Source organism: Mobula birostris, chromosome 24, assembly GCF_030028105.1.
Source record: "Mobula birostris isolate sMobBir1 chromosome 24, sMobBir1.hap1, whole genome shotgun sequence".
NCBI classification, from domain to species: Eukaryota; Metazoa; Chordata; class Chondrichthyes; order Myliobatiformes; family Myliobatidae; genus Mobula; species Mobula birostris.
Genome location: NC_092393.1, coordinates 18964579 through 18986714, shown reverse-complemented (window position 1 = coordinate 18986714; position 22136 = coordinate 18964579). Strand labels below are relative to the sequence as shown.

At 39.1% G+C, this 22136-nt stretch overlaps 1 protein-coding gene across 1 annotated transcript; it reads right to left on the bottom strand.

Annotated features, from left to right (window-relative positions):
• Positions 1-472: 472 nt before the first annotated feature.
• Positions 473-21773, bottom strand: LOC140187235 (myosin-4-like). The gene is made up of 39 exons (XM_072242338.1): positions 21570-21773; positions 21337-21480; positions 21105-21261; positions 20958-20985; positions 20235-20349; positions 20038-20130; positions 19829-19892; positions 19636-19734; positions 18219-18322; positions 17751-17889; positions 14350-14468; positions 14103-14252; positions 13837-14007; positions 13433-13733; positions 13248-13324; positions 13042-13129; positions 12776-12893; positions 12540-12663; positions 12104-12240; positions 11724-11979; positions 11389-11631; positions 11110-11286; positions 10866-11011; positions 10458-10548; positions 9962-10351; positions 9724-9850; positions 9516-9634; positions 9144-9340; positions 8848-9031; positions 8138-8303; positions 7780-7904; positions 5204-5512; positions 4755-4958; positions 4129-4254; positions 3862-4032; positions 3213-3317; positions 2357-2452; positions 735-869; positions 473-579 (listed from the first exon to the last, which is right to left on the bottom strand). The coding sequence occupies exons 1-39, from the start codon at positions 21771-21773 to the stop codon at positions 565-567; spliced, it is 5814 nt and encodes a 1937-aa protein (XP_072098439.1). The 3' UTR covers positions 473-564.
• Positions 21774-22136: the final 363 nt, after the last annotated feature.

The window sequence follows — 22136 nt, the reverse complement described above, 5'->3', positions numbered from 1 at the left end:
TGGCATAGTGTGATCAACAGGTTAATTTTCATCCCCAAATTTTGATACAATATAGATATGCCCAATTCTTGATTGAAAATGACTTTATACATCATTACAATTGTTTCTCAGTATTGCATTCATATCATTAGTTTCTGGGAGTTTTTTTTCCATGTTTTGCTTGGATTGTGCCATCGTGATTAAATCACCTAACAAGCGGCTTTTAAGGTTTGGCATTGGTCATACAAATCTTGACACAGTTTAATTAGTGGATTGATTTTCTGCTATGCCTGATTCTTGATTGAAGAGTGTTTCATAGGCATCATTTCAATTACTCCGAAATGTTATATTATCACCAATAGTAATATAACATTATGATGGTCTTTGCATCATAATGTCTTGAGTTTTTCCATGTTTTGCTTTATTCCTACCATGATAATTGAATCATCTAACAAGAACAGGCTGACAAAGATACATTTAAGTGTTGCACATTTATTTCTGTTGATATTACTACATTTATAAAACTATGTTACAGAGAAATACACATTTTGTGGATTTCTTCTTTGGACCATTTCAGGTTGTCATCTACTCTTCAGTGCTCTAGAAGGAAATGAAAATTGTTTAATTAGTGCAATAACTTGTGTGCCTTTGAAATTTACTTATGCATTATTTACTGACAGAAATTATAAAAGTAATTTGAGTAAGTATTATAGTACCTCAGTGTTAAACCACTATTTGAGTAATTTTTACCTTACCTTCATAGTAATGTCCCGGGTTTTAGATCTAAGTTTATTGACTTGAGACTCTGCAATGTCAGCACGTTCCTCGGCCTCCTCCAGTTCATGCTGCACCTTCCTGAACTTGGACAGGTGAATGTTGGCCTGTTCCTCCTATCGGAATACAATGTGAGAAATCATCAGATTGCATTCTAGAATATCGGAGAATATAATTTATCACTATAATAGTCCCAAGGTCAGGCATTCAAGATTATTGAAACTGAGCACTAATCAGTGTTTGGTGGAATTGTTAACAGTAATGATCTTTCAGACCCTTTGACCAAACTAGCATTCCATCTGCCATTTTCGTTGTTTTCTTGAGGTAAAAACAGTCATATGATGAGATACTGATTTTAAAAAGCCTATATTCTGTACAGTTTAGAACAGCAAAAGATGGTATCTTTGAAACATTTAAAATTCTTGACATGGTTGATAAAGTCGATAAAAGGCAGCTGTATGCACCTGTAGAACTACAGATCATATCTTTAGACTAATTTTAGGATTGAGATGAGGATTTTTGTAGTATTTTTTTAAACAGAGATGACTTTGATTATTAGTAAAAGAGTACATCTGAATATGGGCCCGATGGATTTTTCGACACTAGGGGAAACCAGATATAAAAATGAATGATGAGATTTAATTATGAGTAATTAAGACTGAGAAGCCTACTTTTTACTCCTTGTTTTAATTATACTGCTTTTACTATTTAAGTGAATCTTTAAAATTAACTTTACATAAATAATAATAAGCCTTGTACTATGACAAATATCAGGGAGCTCAACCATATTCACAAAGGCTGTATGCTTTGAAGATAATCTTGTGTATATTTAGACATATGGATTGCTGTATAAAAAGGCAGCAAATTAAAAAAGCAGATTTCATTATTTATGGCACTTAAGTTCAATTTAACATTAAGAAGACATTATGAAAAAGTGTTACCAAATTTTAAAATAAAAATAAGTTATTCCAAACTTGAGTGGGTGGTGAATACACAACTATAATCCCCTCTGCACTTAACGTCAGTAAAGAACAAAAATGATTATATATCTAGTTCAGGTTTTCATCTGAAGATATCACTGGAAATCTATGTCACTGTTTTCATCGGAAGATATCACTGGAAAATATGTCTGTAAGAAACAGGATAGAATTTTCAGTAAAGGAAAGGTACGTCGCATCCGGGGTTTCTCTGGTTAGCGGACGATTTCTCTCCATGCCTCTCTGACGTAGTGGGGAATCGCGTACGAGGCAAGTTACAGCAGTGGTTTGCTGGGTGAGTTTCCAAAGAGATCACCAGCTCAAAACTCAGCATGGATGGAAAGAGTGCAGGGGAACCGACTGGCTGGATTCGAACCCAGAACCTTCCGTCCCGAAGTCCGACGCTGATGCCACTACGCCACCAGCCGCATCTAGAATTAAGTAATGAATGGAAATGGCCTTATAAACTAAGTTAACTTCAATGCTCAGTTACACAGATTTATAATGTTCTTAACTTCATGTCTAATGTACCTTGTGTTAGCTGTTGTTCTTAACATTACTGAAAGGAATGAGCGATATATGACAATTTTCTTTTAAAATTTCAATTATAGTTCATGGTTACTTACAGACTCCTCACATTGTCTCTTATATGCCTTAACCTTCATCTGCAGCTTGTCAACCAAGTCCTGTAGTCTCAGGACATTCTTTCTGTCTTCCTCAGACTGTGAATATTGCAAAATAAGCAATATTTGTAATGATGTTTTAGTGTTCTTGCATTCATATGCAGCATTCAAAGATAAATATCATAATTCTTGCTGGCCCATTCACTGCCTCTGCGACATTATATTACTGCCACCTCACTACTCCAATCAGTTTATCACCATCAAGTCCTTACTGCAATACCCAGCATCTTTAATACTCGTTTCCTTCTTGCCAATTGATTTATTATTGCCACATGTACTAGAATAGTGTGAAAAACTCTTGTTGGTGTAGCATCCAGCAGATCATGCTGTATGTTAGTACATCAAGATAATAGAAAGAAAGCAATGGAGAATATAGTGCAGCAGCTATAGGGTAAGTGCAGTGCAAGTAAACTTAAAAAAATGCAAGGCCATGATGAAGTTGCCAATGACTTTAATGTCTATTGTGTTCTTTTTAAAAGAATGAACATCCCTCTGATCCCAAAATTCTTTTTATTTGCAGGTCTTGTTCTGAACCCACCAGATACCTGGTATTGAAGGCTCATAGCTACCTGGACCATGCAAATGACAGCACATTATTTAATCAAGCAAAACTGGAAAGTGAGTAACTCAATCAGGACTTCATGGATCATGGGCTGCCTTCAAAGGAGAGACCAAACCTTGCAAGGCAGTCGGGGCAGTCAGCATGCTGAGTGTAGGGGTGAGGCCATAGCATCACAAGCTGTCATCAAATATCATCGAATGAGATGAGTGCACCACATGATTATCAACTATACAATACCTGATAGGTCAGTTCCTTGACTCTTCTCTCGTACTTGCGTACACCTTTAATGGCATCAGCACCTCGCTTCTGCTCAGCTTCCAGCTCATTTTCCAGCTCACGTACCTAAACCAGCCAATGAATGGGATTGATTGTTAATATCCATTTCAATGTTGTACCGACCTCTGAACAGTCTAAGATCAATCTAACCATTCCCTCCTACATAGCACTACATTTTCTAACACCCACGTGCCTAAGTGTTTCTTAAATGCCCCTAATGTATCTGCTTCTACCACCACCCTAGTAGGGCATTTCATGCATTCATCACTCTATGTAAATAACTTGCCTCTGACATCACCCTTATACATTCCTCCAGTCACCTTAAAATTAAGCCCCCTGATATTAGCTATTTCCACTCTAGGAGAAAAATCGTGATACACCTCTATCAAATTGTCTCTAACACTCCTTTGCTCCAAACAGAAAAGTCCCAGCTCTCTCAAACTATCATTCATAAGACGTGTTCTCTAATCCAGGTAGCATCCCGGTAAATCTACTCTGCATTCTCCCTAAAGCTTCTACATGCTTCCCAGTTGAGGTGACTGGAACCGAGCACAATATTCCAAGTGTGGTCTAATCGGGATTTTATAGGGTTTATGTTCTCAACATTTACCCTAGCCTCCAGTTTCTGGAGCTGCTTCTTTCCTCCTTTCATAGCCAGTTGCTCAGCCTCATCCAGGCGATGCTGCAGATCCTTCACTGTCTGCTCAAGGTTCTTCTTCATTCTCTCCAGGTGAGCACTGGTGTCCTGTTCCTTCTTCAGCTCTTCAGCCATCATGGCAGCCTTGCAATATGAGGCAATTGGACAAATCATTATTCAAGCTCAAAATCTAAATCATACCAGTAAGATAGTTAAATAAGAATCAGTATTTATATTTACATCAGTGATAGCCTTCTTGGCTTTCTCTTCAGCATTTCTTGACTCCTGGATAGTTTCTTCCATTTCAGACTGAAGATGGTTCAGGTCAGAGTCCAGCTTTTTCTTTGTATTGATGAGGCTAGTGTTCTGCAGGAAAAGACAATTCCTCATCAGTTTTGCGAGACTAAGGATGGCGGCAATTTCAATTCACAGTAAGAAATTGCAGGGCTGGAAGAACATTGAGGGACAAGGTAATGAAAAGCAAAACTCAGCAAGAAGGATATTAATCAAACACAACCTTTTGACCTTTTCTCATGACAGTAGATACTGCCTGCCTAATTAAATGCTGTGGAGAGATGGGGCACTCAATTAAAATGTTTAAATAGGCCCTCAAATCAATATTCATTGCTGTTCTGAATTCCTGAGACTGGAACTCAGCAGGGAATTGAGTTATAAACTATAGCTTCCTATCACTGGGAATTCCTTCCTGTGAAACAGCAAGCAAGCAATTGAACAAAAAGCATTCATGGGATTCCTCCTTTAAATTAATCCTAGGCAGTGCTCTGTCATAGCCTTATCTTCCACAAACTCCCTATATCATACAGACCTGGATGCTTATACCATTTAACATTTATGTGGGGACAAACCTGTGTATGCAGCAGCTGAACTCTCTCAGTGACATCAACAAGCTCTTGTTCAGCAATCTTGCGAGATCTGTCTGTTTGTTCCAGAGCCGCTCTCATTTCTTCAATCTCAGCCTGTTGCAAACCACTTCTGCGTTCCACTATGGCCAGTTGCTCCTTCAAGTCTTCCTGGTTTCTGCAAGCATCATCCAGGTGTAACTGTGTGTCCTGTTTAGAAGGAGGGGTTGCTTTGTTACCAGATATTACAGTATACAGTATGTAATATTCATCTTGTACTTGAATCATCTTAGGCCATTTTTTCATTAATAAGTAAATTAGCTTGAAAAATGTAATGCTATTTTTGCAATTTATCTTAAGTTCTGTTATAAAAAAATTGCATATACAGTATTTACTTAATTGTACAACATATATAAATAACTTTAACCTGGACATTAATATCCCATCATACAAACCTTTAATTGACCCTGCACATTTCTGAGGTGTTTCTGAGCTTCTGAAGCCTGACGATTGGCGTGTTCCAGCTGAATCTCCATTTCATTTAGATCGCCCTCCATTTTCTTCTTGATTCTAAGGGCATCATTTCTGCTCCTGACTTCAGCCTCCAAAGCACTTTGCATCGTGTCCACAACTCTCTGATGGTTCCTCTTCACCTGATCAATCTCCTCATCTTTCTCTGCAATCTTCCTGTCAACTTCAGATTTCACTTGGTTCAGTTCCAGCTGAACACGGAGGATCTTGCTCTCCTCATGTTCCAGAGTGGCCTACGTGAAGAATCAAATGCATTTCTGAGTATTTCACACATGAGAGTTAATCACCCTCATTGTGATGCATTATTTACATATTTGCCCTGCCTCAATTTAATTGTTGCTGGAACAATTATCCACCATGTTTTTGTAAGATAGTGTGAAGTGCTGACTGGATTCCTATTTAAAACACACCAAAATGATACTAACTTTATCCTAAGGGTACGTCCACACTACGCCGGATAATTTTGAAAACAAAGCTTTTTCTCTTCGTTTTGCCCTCCCGTCCACACTGAGCCGGCGTTTTCAGCCCCCGAAAACGGAGATTTTCGAAAACACTCTCCAGAGTGAATAAATCTGAAAACGCTTAATATCCAGCGTAGTGTGTACGGGGTAAACGGAGAGATTTTAAAACGTTGTCATGACAACGCCACAACAGCAATGCTTTTTTCTGTTTCTGCTTGGTACTGCGCAAGCTGTTATAACGCGCAGTTGGTGTGAACGGCGTGAGAGTTAAATTGTAAAGTGAGCTTTTTTTGACTATTTAAAAAAGCTGTCATGACGTTCCGGAACAGATGTTCGTTGTTTTCCTGAACACCACCACCTAACAATTTCAGAACAGACGGACGAGACTGAAGCCAGAAGGGTTAGAAATGTACTCACCAAATACTTTGACCCATAGCTTACTGAATAAATAAGTATACTCACTTCGCCCTGTTTTCTGTCCTTGCTTGTATAAAGGTGGCTTACCTATTTATGCAAGTACTTCTCTGACAATAGATGTGTAACAGCCTAATGTAACATTGTATGGAAATACAAGATAACGCTGATGCAGACGTTTGATACATTTAACAAGGTGCTTTATTAATGCAACAGAGTTAGTCAGTTTTTCAATGTTCGTCGTCAGCTGGGTCATACTGTCCGTGAACTCCCTGTCGGTTGCCTCCATACGCTCCAGTATTTTTTTTTAAGTTTTAAGCCCTCCTGCGCGAGAGCCAAGAGCAATTCCCTTAAAGTTTTTCTACTCTGTAACTGGAAAAACGCGCACAAAGTATACTGTTTCCTCTTCGCTTGTTTTCTGTGTGTCCTGCGCATGCCCAGTAGGAGGAGATTCGCCCAAATATCTGCCAAATGTGGACGGAGATATTTTGAAAAATGCTTAGTGTGGGTGCCTGTCGATTTTACTCGAAACCGGCGTTTTCAAAATTATCCTGCGTAGTGTGGACGTAGCCTAATGTTCACAGGTTCTGTTAATTGTCATCTCTTTTTTCTCTGACATTTCTTCAGTTCTAGTCTGGCAAATCTTGATTTTAAAATTTCTCAACATGAAGTAATTTGATCCCTCTCTTTCCTAGTTCTGGTGAAGTATCTTAGATCTGGAACTTTAGCTCTCTTTCTCTATCCATAGGTACAAAGTGATTGCTGCATTTTCTGCATTCATTCGTTCAGTCACCTTTACTTTACCACCTTAATGCAACATTTGTTTATATAATCAATGCCAGTTCATTTAAGGTTACAATGATATTTTCAAAATGAGCAATGACTACTTATTTCTGTAAGCAGCCAAATATATTTAACAGTTCAATTATCTATCTCCATAGAAAGGAGATATGATTTAACAGTAGATTTGCTTTGTGAATGTATGGGATAAGAATAACTGTTGGTTTCAAGTTTCATCAGTGTATAATTTTGCAGAGCAAGTATAGTAATCTCTGTATGATAATGGCTGTCAAACTGAAACACTAACTTTGTTATTTCCTTCACTGACTCTGACTGGCATGCTGGTGCCTCTGGTATTTACTATTTTTATCTGGTATTTACTATTTTTATTTTGGACTTCATTTAGTAAATTGATAAATATTGATTTATTTTTATCACATGTACCAAAGTACAGTGAAAAACTTGTCTTGCATGTCATCCATAGAAAAAATTCATTTTGCAACGATGTGATTGAGGTAGGACAAGGTGAAACAATATCAGAGTGCAGAGTAAAGTGCTAGAGTACAGAGAAATGGCAGTGCAGGTAGACCGTAAGGAACGAGGTCACAAAAATGTAGATTATCAGGTGAAGAGTCATTGTAACAGCAGGATGGAAAATGTCCTTAAACCTGGTGGTGCATGCGTTTAAGGTTTTATGTCTTCTGCCTGATGGGAGGAGGGAGAAGAGAAGATATCTGGAGTGGACAGGATATTTGATTATGCTGGCTGCTTTACTGAGGCAGTGACAACTACTGATCCAAACTTCTGTTTTTAATATGTGTTGCTGGAATAATGGTGAATTTTACCTCTGCCTCCTCCAATGCTGACTGAATTTCACTCTTCTCCATCTCAGCTGTCTTCTTTACCTTTTCCATCTCATGGAGGGCCTTACCACTTTCACCCAGTTGCTCAGTCAGATCAGAAATCTCCTCTATTTTGTGAAATATATTGTTAATTAGACAGGTCAATTAGACACATCTTGTGTTGATAGAAGTGAGATATATGAGCACGTGATATTATTGAAATGAGATGAATTTTAGAGACAATAAAGTTCATTGAGCCAGAATAGAATCTATAAGGGAGTTAATTCCAAAATTCTGAAATAACTATTTCATAATATCCAAATTTTAAAATTATTAAATAAGAGATGCAATTTGAACATACGCTGCAGGTTCTTGTTCTCTCGTTTAAGAGTTTCAAGATGATCCAGAGACTCCTCGTATGCATTCTTCATCTTGAAGATTTCAGTACTCAGACTGTGAGATTCCTTCAGACCTGCTTCCAGTTCTGCTTGGCTTTCCTCGTATTTCTGTTTCCATTCTGCCAGGACCTTAATTGTACAATTAACAAAAGAAATTTAAGATGACGTTTACTTCTGAATAGTAATGAGATATGACAGCTGAAGAGAACGAAATTCTGACTTCATCCTGAAAATTGTAATTATACAGTATATTTGGCCAATATTCAGATTCCCTGCCCCAATGGAATATGTAAACAGATGAGAAAAGACTGTGCCCCAAAATTTGTACGTTCTTAGGAAGGCACATGGCTAACATTTGCTTTTTCAATATATTAAAAGGGTTTAGTACAAAGTGATCTATAACTTGATTCCAATTAACTATATCGTTCTTTATGCTCTTTACAAGTTTTAATTAACAGAGATATATTGATGCCAAATTTCCTGTTAGTGAGTGAAAAATATTGTGAAACATTAGTTGTATTAATTTGGTTCCAGTGATGAACTTGCATTAAAGGTTTTGTCAAGTGATCATGAGGTCAAACCTCATATAAATATACATATACACTGCCTGCCGCTTACCTTTTCCTGCCTAAAATAGATTGACCTGAGTTGGAATGAAACAACCTGCTCTTACCTTGTCAAAGTTCTTTTGTTTCTTGTCGAGAGCTGCTGCTGTTGAATTTGCCCTCTCAACATCCACCATAAGATCTTCCACTTCACCCTGCAATCTCTGCTTCGTCTTTTCCAATGAAGCACATTTGGAGTTCACAGCTTCAATGTGCTCTTCTGCATCCTGCAGGCGTTGAGCAAGTTTCTTCCTGCAAAGCAAGAGAACCAGCATAATAACATTCTCTCACGTGAAGTATTGTAAAAACAAATAATCATTTACAGAATATGCTCCATGAAGCCAGGTTACTTTTTATTACATACTTGGCCTCTTCCAGTTCCTCAGTGCGCTGGATTGCATCAGTTTCATATTTTGTTCTCCACTGAGCCACTTCGCTGTTGGCTTTGGACATTCCACGTTGGAGCTCAGCCTTTGCCTCCACTTCCTCTTCATATTGTTCACGGAGGAGATCACAATCATGGCGGGCAGATTGCAGAGCATGTGCCAGAGCACTCTTAGCCTGAAATCATTACATGTGCATTGTTGAAATAATATTCAGTATCATTGTGATTATCAGCAGATAACCAAACCTTGCCTAATTGCTTCCGGTCACAATGAAAAGTGCTTCTTTGGATGTCAATTGCTGGACATCACTGCCTCAAAATGTAATATTTTATAATAATGTAATATTGTACCTTTGTTTCTTCCTCCATCTGCCTCTTGAGTTCCTCAATCTGTTGGGTATATCCTTGTTTCCCTCTTGTCAGCTGAGATACCAAGGATTCTTTCTCCTCCACCTGGCGGTTCAGTTCCCCTGAAAATGGAAGAGATTGTGACTGAAAATTCACAAAATATTGTAGCGTTTTCTGCATGAAGAAGAACAAATGCAGAAATGATCAGTACCGTTTTCTGTTGCAAAACGTGCTTTCTGAGTTGATAAGTCATTGATCAAACGTTGATGTTCATCATGTTTGGTCTTCATTTCACTGACCTGGTCCTCCAGTGTCCTGGCTACTTTCTCAAGGTTTGCCTAAAACCAGAACAATCAGTTTTTTTTAAGAAATGCAAAACCACATAGATAACACCTAAAATTTCAAGTTAACTCCACAGATGTAGTATTTAGTGTCCTCTGTCACTATACCTTAGATTTTGACACTGACTCCATGTTGCCGGCAAGGTCATCAATTTCCATCTTCAGCTCACTCTTTTCCTTCTCGAGTTTCTGTTTCACACGTTGCAGATTGTCGATTTGTTCCCCAAGCTCTGCAACACTGTCAGCCTGCTTCTTGCGAAGAGCAGCAGCTGTGGCTTCATGCTGGAGTGCACATTCTTCCAGGTCACGGCGCATTTTCTGAAATTCTGCCTCACGTTTCTTGTTTATTTCAATCTGAGTTGCAGTTGCCCCACCAGCTTCTTCCAGTCGCTCACTGATCTCTTCAAGTTCCCGAGAAAGATCAGCTCTGAGTTTCTCAGTCTTAGCACAAGCAGTACGTTCAGCTTCAATTTCTTCCTCAAGCTCCTCAGTACGGGCCTTAAAATAAACATGCATTGATTATGATGACGGAACCAGTAACTTCAATACAGACATATGACCTTTACTGAATGCCATTGATAAATTCACTAGACATATACATCACCTGTAATTCTTTAATCTTTTTCTGCAGCTGGGAAGCCATTGCCTGCTCACCTTCAACTTTACTTTGAAGCTGGCTGATTTCAAACTCTTTCCTTTAAAATAAAAAATGAAGTTAATCAAATAAATAATTTGTGTTATGTTCTTTCTACTTGCACAAAAAGTGGCTTATTCCACTTGCATTCTGGATAAATACCTTGTATAATAACAAGCAGATCTTTAAAATATATTTTAATTTGATCACCATTTTATTTTTGCAGCATATCTTCATTTAAGTAATGACAGCACAGCTTAGTTCCCATAATTTAAGACATTGAACTTAGTTCTGCAATGGAAGTAATTGAAAAGAGAGAACAATTTCAAACAGTGGATTGAGAATAAAGATCTATTGGCTTATAATATAAATACTCACTTCTTTAGTTTTTCGTCTAGTTGTTGCTTGTCATTCTCCAAATCCATTATTACTTCTTGTGACAGCTTCAGGTCACCTTCAAGCTTTCGCTTAGCACGCTCAAGATCCATGCGGATTTTTTTCTCCTGCTCCAGACTGCCTTCAAGCTTTAAGAAACAGTACAATTTGTCAGCACTGACATCAAACAATGATAATTGATGGATTTCCATTTTGATTACAGTTAGTTATTGTATTAAATACTTACATCATCAACTTGTTGTTCCAATTTAGTCTTTGTTTTGGTTAGAGTGTTGACTTTGTCTTCCTCAGCCTGGAGGTCATCCAGGGTTTGCTGATGGGCCTCCTGGAGGGCTTTCTTTTCCTTTGTAATTTTAGCAATGCTTTCATCAAGAGTGGCCATCTCTTCAGTGAGATTCTTAACCTATGTTCAGCAAACAAATATGATTAGAATAATTTAAATACGTACAATCATCACATATGAAAAACTTCTAAGTGCTTATTACCAATTGGTCATCATAATCACCTTGTTCTCAGTGGCGTGTTTCTCCTTTTCAGCTTTGGCCAACGTCAGCTCCAAGTCATCAATATCTTTCTTCAGTTCTGAACACTCATCCTCAAGTTTCCTTTTCTTGGCTGTTAGCTCAGCATTTATCTCCTCTTCGTCTTCCAGTCTTTCATTAGCTTCCTTCAATTTAGCCTCCAGCTGAATTTTATTTTTAATCAGTCCCTCACATCTCTCTTCTGCATCTGCCAGAGTTTCACTTTCCTGTCATAAAATGATACAATGAATTATACCAGGCTATGTGTTTTGTAACATGTACACATGCATAATGATACAAAGGTGGTCAATGTAGATACCGCTTGGACTTGAAGTTGGAGATCATTCTTTTCCTGTACAAGGGCCACCATTTTCTCTTCTAATTCCTTCCTCCGAGCTTCAGATTTGGCAAGCGCTTCCTTAGTTTTCTCAAACTCTTCTTTCATATTTGCCATTTCCTTTTCAGTTTCAGCACTCTTCAGAAGAGGTTTGATCTTGAAGTACAGTTGCATCCATGGCCAGTGTTTGACATTTGTGAATGCACGGATGTTGTACTGCAGAGTATACAGTGCTTCCCTAGAGGACAATGTAAAATAAACTTAGATTACAACATTCTGTTTATGGAATAAAATGTAGTGTAAATGTAGAAAATATTTTTAGTGGTAAACATATCTTCAGATATTTGATAAGCCATATTTACCTTCTTTCCATCATTCTCTTAAATTCAACTCTCATCAAGAAGCCACGGCATATAGCCTGAGTACGGGTAACAAGCTGCGCTAACTTTTCATCTCTCATCTCTTCAAGTAAACCCAAGAGACCAGCCTTGAAGAACACCTTAAAAAAAATGAGTGATTGCTTTTAATATTCAGTTCTCAAAATACACTTCATTTTAGAAGAAGTCTATCCACTTTAATGATTGTTAGAATACCTGAAAAGTAGTCCAACACTCACATTTTCCACAACTGACCATAATGGAGTAGTTTTGACTGGGATTTAACTTGTTCCGTATAGACAGTTACATATGACCGTAATAGTACTTCTGTTCCCTTTTTTCTAGTTATATTTGAAACTAAATTCATAATTCATTATCTTGATATTTTACTTGAAGAGACTTCTAATTTCAAGATAATTACCTTTGTGTGTCCAAACTTGTACTGGGTGTGATCTACATCAATAGATCCCAGTAACTTCTCAGATGCCTTCTTGCTATCAATGAACTGACCTCCGGGAATGGCATTTGCATTTAGAATTCTGTATCTGTTGTATTAAAGTTTTATATAAGTGATTGCAGATTTTCTTCAGGACCAATTACATTGAACAACTGACTTGGGTGGAAAAGGGAAATGGAGATGTTAGGATATTTTTTTACCTTTGCTTGAAGTCACCATAGATGATTCTGCTTGGAAATCCTTTTCTGCAAATTCTGATACCTTCCAGCACACCATTGCACCTCAGCTGGTGTATGACAAGGTAATTATCCATGGCACCTGGGATTTACAATGTGAAAATTATTATTAAATTTGAACACAATTTTTTTCTTTGACAATGTGTTAGAAGTAGAAGTTGTTGCTGTTAGTCAATGTATTAATAATACATATCTATATAGTGGAGTTTGACAATTCAAATACAACTTACCTGGCGTCTTTGTCTCATTGGGGATGATACAGCGCACAAAATGTGGATGTGTGGTTCTCAGGTTAGTCATCAGCTTGCCCAGATTTTCCTGTGAGACAAATAATAAACCAACAGAGGTAATTATAAAACTGTTAATTAGTTTGACACAAAATTATTAAACCTTTGTTCAGTACATAGTGCAGAATGAACATGCAAAAAAATCTTACCCTAAACAGAGCAGATACTGTCTGGAAGGAACCACCCTTCTTTTTGCCTCCTTTCTTGCCGCCACCACCACCTTCAGCTATAAAGAAACAACAAATCTGTTTCTTTTAAACACATTAGGAAAATGAAACAATAAACAATGTTGGTTAAAATAATATTGCTATCAATCAAATGTATCAGACTTTACCTTCGGGAGCTGCAGCATACAGATGAGCCAGGAGTTTCAGTGATGACTTCTGGAACAGCCCAGTTACAGTTTCATTCAGTGGATCCTTGTTCTTATCCAGCCATCCATTAACATTGTAGTCCACAATGCCAGCATAATGGACCAGTGAGAAGTGGGCTTCAGCCTTTCCTCTGGCAGGTTTGGGCTTCTGGAAGTTGTTTGACTTACCAAGATGCTGATCATACAGTTTATTCCTGAAGGAAGTATCTGAGGCCTTGGGGACAATACATTCCTCTTCAAGGATTGAGAAGATACCCATAGGCTGTGGAAATCACAGTATTTATCACTTGTATGTTATTTTCTCTAATATAATGCTTGGTAAATATTCAATTCACATTACTGTCTTCTTACAGGGCATTACCCACCTTCTCAATGAGTTCAATGCAAGCAGCAAGATCCATACCAAAGTCAATGAATTCCCATTCAATTCCTTCCTTCTTGTACTCTTCTTGTTCCAGAACAAACATGTGGTGGTTGAAGAACTGTTGCAGTTTCTCATTAGTGAAGTTGATACATAATTGCTCCAGGCTGTTGAACTGCAAACATAGAAGATATGTGGGAATTCATAGTATAGATTAATTTACACTTAATTAAAACATATTTATTCAATGTTTAGGTTTCTGATCCTTACATCAAAAATTTCAAAGCCAGCAATATCTAGCACACCAATGAAATACTGCCTGGCCTGCCTTGTGTCCAGTTGTTGATTAATACGTATGACCATCCACAAGAACATTTTCTCAAAAATGGATTTGGCAAGAGCGCCAATTGAGTTGTAGACCTGAAAAAACACAACACAGATTGTAGCTAAATGCAGAACCCTACATAACACATTATAAATGATTATGCACAGTTTACTGAATGCCTTGGAACTGTACCTGCTGAACAGTCTGACCTTTGGTCACAAATTCATTGCCAACCTTTACTCGTGGATAGCACAATGCCTTTAGCAGATCTGCTGAGTTGAGACCAGTCAGGTAGGCAACTTTATCAGCATCTAACATAAGATAAAGGCAATAAAGGTTGATGAATTATTCTTTGAGGAAAACAACATTTACAATTATTCTTCTCTTATAGAGATTGAGAAAGCAGTCAAAGGACTATTTTATTTATATTGGCTTCCTTGGAGAAATGCCATTAGGCTCATTCCTCCTTGGATTGTTCCATGTGTAGTGCATTTAATATTTACGTAAGATTTCAGTAATGTTGTAAATACACTAAAAATGGCTCACAGGCATTTCCAGAAAATGTAACCAAGTAGGATACATACAAAGAGCCTTTTGGGCATACAAAAATAAATGGACTGCAAAGGGAAGAGAAAAAGATAGAAAATCAAGTTGCAGTCTCAAAAAGAGCACTAATCTGCATGCTGTTGATGAAATACCTGAATGATGAGAGTGACACAGGACCGGGTAAACTGAGATTCACGATGTGAAAACTAACACGAAATAAACAATACGGCTTACACCAGAAGTGAATAGCAAATTAATTAAAAGAAATTAGAAAAATGGAGGGCTATGGGTAACCCTACGTAATTATTAAAGTAAGTACATGTTCGGCACAGCATTGTGGGCCGAAGGGCCTGTATGGTGGTGTAGGTTTTCTACGTTTCTATGACACTGCCTCAGTTGTTTCAGTCATTCCACAAAATGAGTTTGACCAGCATATCAAAGATATTGCACTGAAGCTTGCATATATCCAACTAAAAACGTACACTGCAGAACAGATAACCCCCGTTATGACATTGAAATACAACAACCAACAAGCTACATTGGGCTTAAATGTGGTAAAAATAGGAGGCCCAACATTGTGGAGCCATAATTGGCTGAAACAACTTCAACCTGATTGGAGATCCATGCACCATTTACATGCCACCTTTACTGAAATAGAGTCAACTGAAAGTGAATTAAGAAAGGTACGGGATGATGCCACAGCAAGGTTCAAGGATGGCTTTGGAAAACTCAAACATATCAAGGGTAAAATAGTGTTAAATGAAAGTGCCACACCCAAGTTTTACAAAGCCTGACCAGTTCTTTATACCATCCATGAGCTAGACTGCATGGAGGATGAAGGAATTCATTCCAACGTTGAGTAGAGCCCATGGGCAACGCTAGAGGTCTCAGTCTCAGTAGATGGCTTTCCAAAAAGCAAAGGAAATGGTGACATCTCATCACAAAAAAGAAAGAAGATTATTTAATGTTTAGAAATCATCCAGGGCTCTAGATCATTGCAAGGCAGCCAGGAAGGAGCTGAAGAATGGACCTAGGAGAGCTAGGAAGGGCATGAGATGGCTTTAGAGAATAGGATTAAGGAAACCCCCAGGGCATTCTACATGTATGCGATGAACAAAAGAATGGCCAGAGTCAGAGTCAATCAGGGATAGTAGAGGAAATATACGGATGTCGGAGGAGGTAGGGGAAGTCCTTAATGAATATTTTCCTTCAGTATTCAATTGGCAGAGGGACCTTGACATTTGTGAGGACAGATTAAAACAGGCTGATATGCTTGTTGAACATGTTTATGTTCAGAAAGAGGATGTGCTGGATCATTTGAAAAAAAAGGATAGCTAAGTCCTGGGGGCCAGATGGGATATACCCTAGGTTACTACAGGAAGTGAGGGAAGAGATTGCTGCACCTTTAACAATGATCTTTGCATCCTTTCTGGCCACCTGAGTAGTACCAGATGGGTGGCCAATGTTATTCCTTTCTTCAAGAAAGGGAGCAGGGATAACCCTAGGAATTATAGACCAGTGAGTCTTACTTCAGTGGTAGGCAAATTATTGGAGAAGATTCTTAGAGACATGATTTACAAGTACTTGGATGAGCATAGTCTGATTAGGAACAGTCAGTATGACTTTGTGAGAGACAGGTTATGCCTCATGAACCTGACTGTATTCTTTGAGGATGTGAGAAAGCACATTAATGCAGATAGAGCAATGGATGTGGTGTGGATGGAATTTAGTAAGGGATTTGATAAGGTTATCCATGGAAGGCTTATTCTTAAAGCCAGGTGTCATGAAATCCAGGGAAACTTGGCTGTGTGTAAACAGAATGGACTGTCCATAGAAGGCAGAGGGAGTTCGTAGATGAAACATATTCTCTCTGGAATTTGCTGACCAGTGGTTTTCGACAGGGATTTACTCTGGGACCCCTGCTCTACCTAACTTTTATACATGACTTTGATGAGGAAGTGGAAGGGTTGGTAGAGTTGAGAATAGTGTGGAGGATTGTTGTAGGTTGCAACAGGACATTGACAGGATGCAGAGCTGGGTTGAGCGAGAAGTGGCAGATGGAGTTCAACTCAGAAAAATGTGACTTGTAATATCAAATTTTAAGGCAAAACACAGGGTTCTTGGCAATGTGGAGGAACAGAGGGATTTTGATGTACTCGTCCATAGATCCCTCAAAGTTGCTGCCCAAGTTGATTGGGTTGTTAACAGGGCATATGATGGGTTGGCCTTTATTATTCGAGGGATTGACTTCAAGAACTGCAAGGTAATGTTGCAGCTCTATAAAACCCTGTTTAGACTACACTTGGAATATTGTGTTCAGCACTAGTCACCTCATTACAAGAAGGATGTGACAGAATAAGAGAAGGTGCAGAGGAGTTTTACCATCATGTTGCCTGGATTAAAGGGCATGGTTTATGAAGATAGAAACATAGAAAACCTACAGCACAATACAGGCCCTTCAGCCTACAAAGTTGTGCCGAACATGTCCCTACTTTAGAAATTACTGGGCTTACCTGCAGTCCTCTATTTTTCTAAGCTCCATGTACCTATCCAAAAGTCTCTTAAAAGACCCTATAGCATTAGAGAACTGGGGCTTTTTTGGAATGAGGGAGGATGAGCAGTGACTTGATAGAAGTGTACATGATGATAAGAGGCATTGATCGAGTGGTAAGGTAGAGACTTCTCCCCAGGGCAAAATAGCTACTACAAAGGGGCATAATTTGAAGGAAATTATAGATAAGTATTGGGAGGGTGGGGTGTCAGAGGTAAGTTCTTTACACAGAGAATAGTGGGTGCATTGAACACGCAGCCAGGGATAGTGGTAGTGGCAGAGACACTAAAAGCACATGAGAAGCACTTACCTAGGCACATGGATGATAGAAAGATGGAGGACTATTTAGGATGATCTTAGACTAAGTTAAAAGGTTGGCACAATATGGTGGGTTGAAGGGCCTATACTGTGTTGTAATGTTCTGTTACATTATATTGATGAGCAGTATTATTTTGTATTTAAAATACATTTATAAATAGAGCTGAAATGTTGTTACCTTCTGTGCCATCAGGCTCTGCCTGCTCCTCACGCTGTTTCTGCTTGAATCTCATATTGCCCATGTGTATTACTGCTCCGGTCAGTTTGTAGATACCCCACTTCTCATCATTAGTGAAGCCAAGGATATCAATAGCAGTCTGTACAACAACATAAGTTGTTTGCATATTGATAATTTTGCATTGAAACCATTATTTACTTATCAGTGTAAACCTTCAATAATTACTTTGAAAAGTCTTTGTACTGGGGCTTAACCTGAGAAATTACAAAATTTTATTTTTGTTACGTGACTGCACATTAACACTGCTCAATGCCAGGTATTGTAGTTATTTTCATTGTTTGTTTATAATCCAAATCACCTTTATTCTTGTCAACTGTATTTGGTGTGTCATAATGGATTAATGATGGCCATTCATTGAAAATGTACAAAATAAGGTGTTACAAATGATAGTGTACAGCAGCTACTTACATCAGTTGCTACCAATTCTTCTGTGTCATCAATACTCTTGACTGCAATCTCACCCTGGCTGATGAATGGATAATCATAAGGATTGGTGGTAATTAGACAAGTCTCTGCAAAATAAATAGTTTGTGGAAAGACATGTGAGCAGCAAAACAAAGGCAACAAATAACCCAAATAATTTTAATCCTAAATTCTCCACTTATCAGATGCAGGTTTATTTCAATATTGGTCATGTGGTGTCTACCCAGAGAAGGTGATTATAGGTAAGTATAGGGGGGGATGTCAGAGATAAGTTCTTTACACAGGCAATGGTGGGTGTGTATAATTGCATATAAGGATTATAAAAGTGACGACACAGTTATGAAATTATTTTAATTAACACACACAATGCTCGAGGAACTCACTGGCAAAGGGACCTTGGAACGCATGCTCAGCAGCTGGCCAAAAGCTTTGTGAGAAGGACACTATCACTGGCACCTTGACCAGGTGCTAAAAGTAGTGGCAGAAAGTATCTCCTCAGCCATTAACAACATTAAGCACCTCCACCATCCCTGAAAGCCCATAAGCTTTATCAACGCTGGAGACCAGCCAGAGCCTTGGCCCAGTTCACCAGCAGGCTTGCTCACCAGGGTGTCTGACTGGCAACTGAATGTCGATCTTGGCAAGCAGTTAATGTTCCCTGACTTCATCACATCAGTATCACTGAGGCCTGACAAAAACCTTGAAGCAGGTAGTCATAGTGGAACTGACAGTGCCTTGGGAAGACCAGATTGAGGAGGTGTTTGAGTGTAAGAAAGCCAAATACCAGGAGCTGGTAGACCCTTGCCAGAGACAGGGGTGGAGGGCACAGTGGGAGCCTATAGAGATTTTGCTGGTTGTTTGCTGTGCCAACCTACTCTCTCCTTGGCATTATGGGGGCTGGCAAAGAAAAGAGCCATCAGGACCATCACAGAGCCTGCTGAGTGAGTCTCCAGGTGGCTATGGATCAAGAGGTGTGACCAGTAGACCAATGTTGCTGGGACACAAGTCAGGGCCTGATCAACCCCGGCTGGGTCGCCTAAGTGAGTGTCTGATGTTGAGAGACCGGATACACCCAATGACCCCAGGTTAGGTCAGGCAGCATCTCTGCAGAGGAAGAAACAGTCAGCATTTTGACTGAGGCCCTTTATCAGGACTGAAACAGAAGGGGGAAGAAGCCAGAGGAAAAAGGTGGGGCAAAAGGACTACAAGCTGATAGCTGATATGTGAAGCCCCCTGAGGCAGAAAGTTGATTGGTGGGGTGGGGGAGGATATAGTGACATATAATTTACACCAGAGATTCTGCAGGTGCTGGAAATTTAGCTTGATAATAGGATTCATTTCTAACAGTGTAGGCAGTCAACAGACATATATAGGTAGGACAATGCAAGACTTTGAACCTTACCAACAATTTCTGGTTTGTGATTGGTCATCATCTGGTAGAAAATGTGGTAACTCCTTTCAGCTTTTAGCTGGAATGTCACTCTGGATTTTTCCAGTAGATCTGGAGAGATACCAACAAATGCAGACTTATTGAAGAGCAGGTCAACCTATCAATAATGTGAATTATAACTGAACCCCCTTTTCACTGCACTTACAGGTTTCAATGTCAGCGGAAGCCAATTTCCCCGTGGCACCAAAGTGAATTCTGATGAATTTACCCTTAAAATGTAAAGAAAATGTATTTCTGAAAACAATTGCAAACAAGGGATGAATGTACAATTTGTGAAACATCTTAATCGCACAGTGGTCTATTAGTCAGTATCAGATTCACAGTGGGATATGATGAACTGCTGAAGAAACTTACAAAGCGAGACGAGTTGTCATTTCTTACAGTCTTGGCATTACCAAAGGCTTCCAACAGTGGGTTAGCCTGAATGATTTGATCTTCCAGGGACCCCTGCAAAATTTATTTTCTATATTAGAAGTTGAATATGAATTTAAGAAATTAACTTTGAACGAAACAATAAGCTGTTAAATTGTATGATATCAGTTTTATTTCACCTGCATCTTCCCGGAAGTTTCCTTCTTTTTGGATGTGTCAGTAACAGCTCCAACGGAAGCGAAATACTGAATGACACGTTTCGTGTTCACAGTCTTCCCGGCACCGGATTCTCCACTGGGAACAGAAAGTAGGAAGGAGTTAATAATTACGGAACTAACAGTGCTGCGGATTGGGAAAAAATAAAGTTGCGTGAATTGCTATCCTAATGAGAGTGCAGGGAAATTTGACGAGGGAACGCGCAATGGAGCAAATGCGTAACTTAGTGCAGTGAGAAATTGTATATTTGATCTAAACTTGTTTTTGTAATGTTCCACTTTTATAAATTTGTCTTTTTATTTTACAAAGTGGAGCGACTTGGTGCTGCGCATAACCATAAACTGGACCGTGGGGGGTGGGGTGTGGGGTAGCAGATGTCTCGTTTGTTATAACGATGGAAGATGTTTCCAAGGGGGAGAAACAGGGAGGGATTAAGAAATTAAGAATTTTTATACCGGGAGGAAGCAGGGGAGCACATAGGACTAGACCGGAATCGACATGTTGGACGAATATGGACTGAGGAAAAAGGGAGGGAGGGCAGGTGCGGTTGGAGTTGACGAGGGAAGCGCAGAAAATACAGTTACAGGCAATATCAGAGATACAATAGGTATGCTATCAGACACAATGGCATTTCTATCAGAAACTAATGGGATTCTGCCCGCTCGTCCGGAATCAGTGATACTCACGTGATCAGGATGGACTGGTTTTCGCGATCTGGGGAGAATAAAACAACATCAGTGTCCAGAGTTTAAATAATAAAGAAAGATAACTTTGTTCCATGTTTTAGTTGCAATTTATTAAGCCGCAAATATAATCAAGCCCTAACCACCTACCAGTTTGCATGAACTGATAAGCGTTGTCGGAGATGGAGAAGATGTGAGGAGGAGCTTCTTGACGCTTCTTCCCCCTGTACCCGGTCACAACCTGGGGATCATACACTGGCAACCACTTGTAGGGGTTCACAGTGACGCAGAACAGCCCGGAGTATGTCTGAAGTGGCAGAAACGAATTAGAATTTCTCATTTACTCAAACATTCTTTTACAAAATTACTTTACAGTACTTACATAGATCATCCAGGCTGCATAACGCTCTTTGAGGTTATACAACACGGATGCCTCGTTCAGGTGGGTCATCATGGCCATGTCTTCGATCTTATCGAATTTTGGAGGATTCATTGGCAGGATGTCATCCTCTTTAACGGTTACGGTCTGAGAGGAATCAGGCAAATTTAAAGAAACATGGCAACGGCACAGACAGAAGGTCAAATAAAATGTTCGTGTTTAAGTGTTCAACTAACCCTCTTGTCCAGTAAGGTCTCCACGGTGGCTTTACCACCTTCCCTGCTCTTGACCGTGCCTTTCACATACAGTTCTTTGTCATCTGGGACGTAGCAGGCGGTTTTAGCATCGAACGGTCGGTTCTGCGCCTCGAGTCTTTCTTTATCCGACTTCCGTAAATACGGCGCAGCCGACCCAAACACTGCCATTTCTGAGTCCCCCATGGCTTCGGTCTATCGCTGGAATATACAAGGAAAATGTAAATATGAGCACACAGGCCATCAACAAATTTCTTTAATTTCTTTTTAACAGGTATGTTTATTTGTCAGAGAGCAAGACTAAATCGAGCTTCACAGAATTATTATTCCATATTGGAAAGTCGGTTACATACTATAATTTCTTCGTTATCGTTATACCTGGTTCGTTGCTCTTACCCCATATCTCATCCAGTTACTAAATTTAAACACGATATGCTAAACTTCGCACGATATTTCTACTTAGAGTAACTTTCAAATTGCTACTATCTCTGTGATAAGATTATCTACGATGAGCCACGTATTTTCAGCGTGATTGTTTCTCATCGGAGT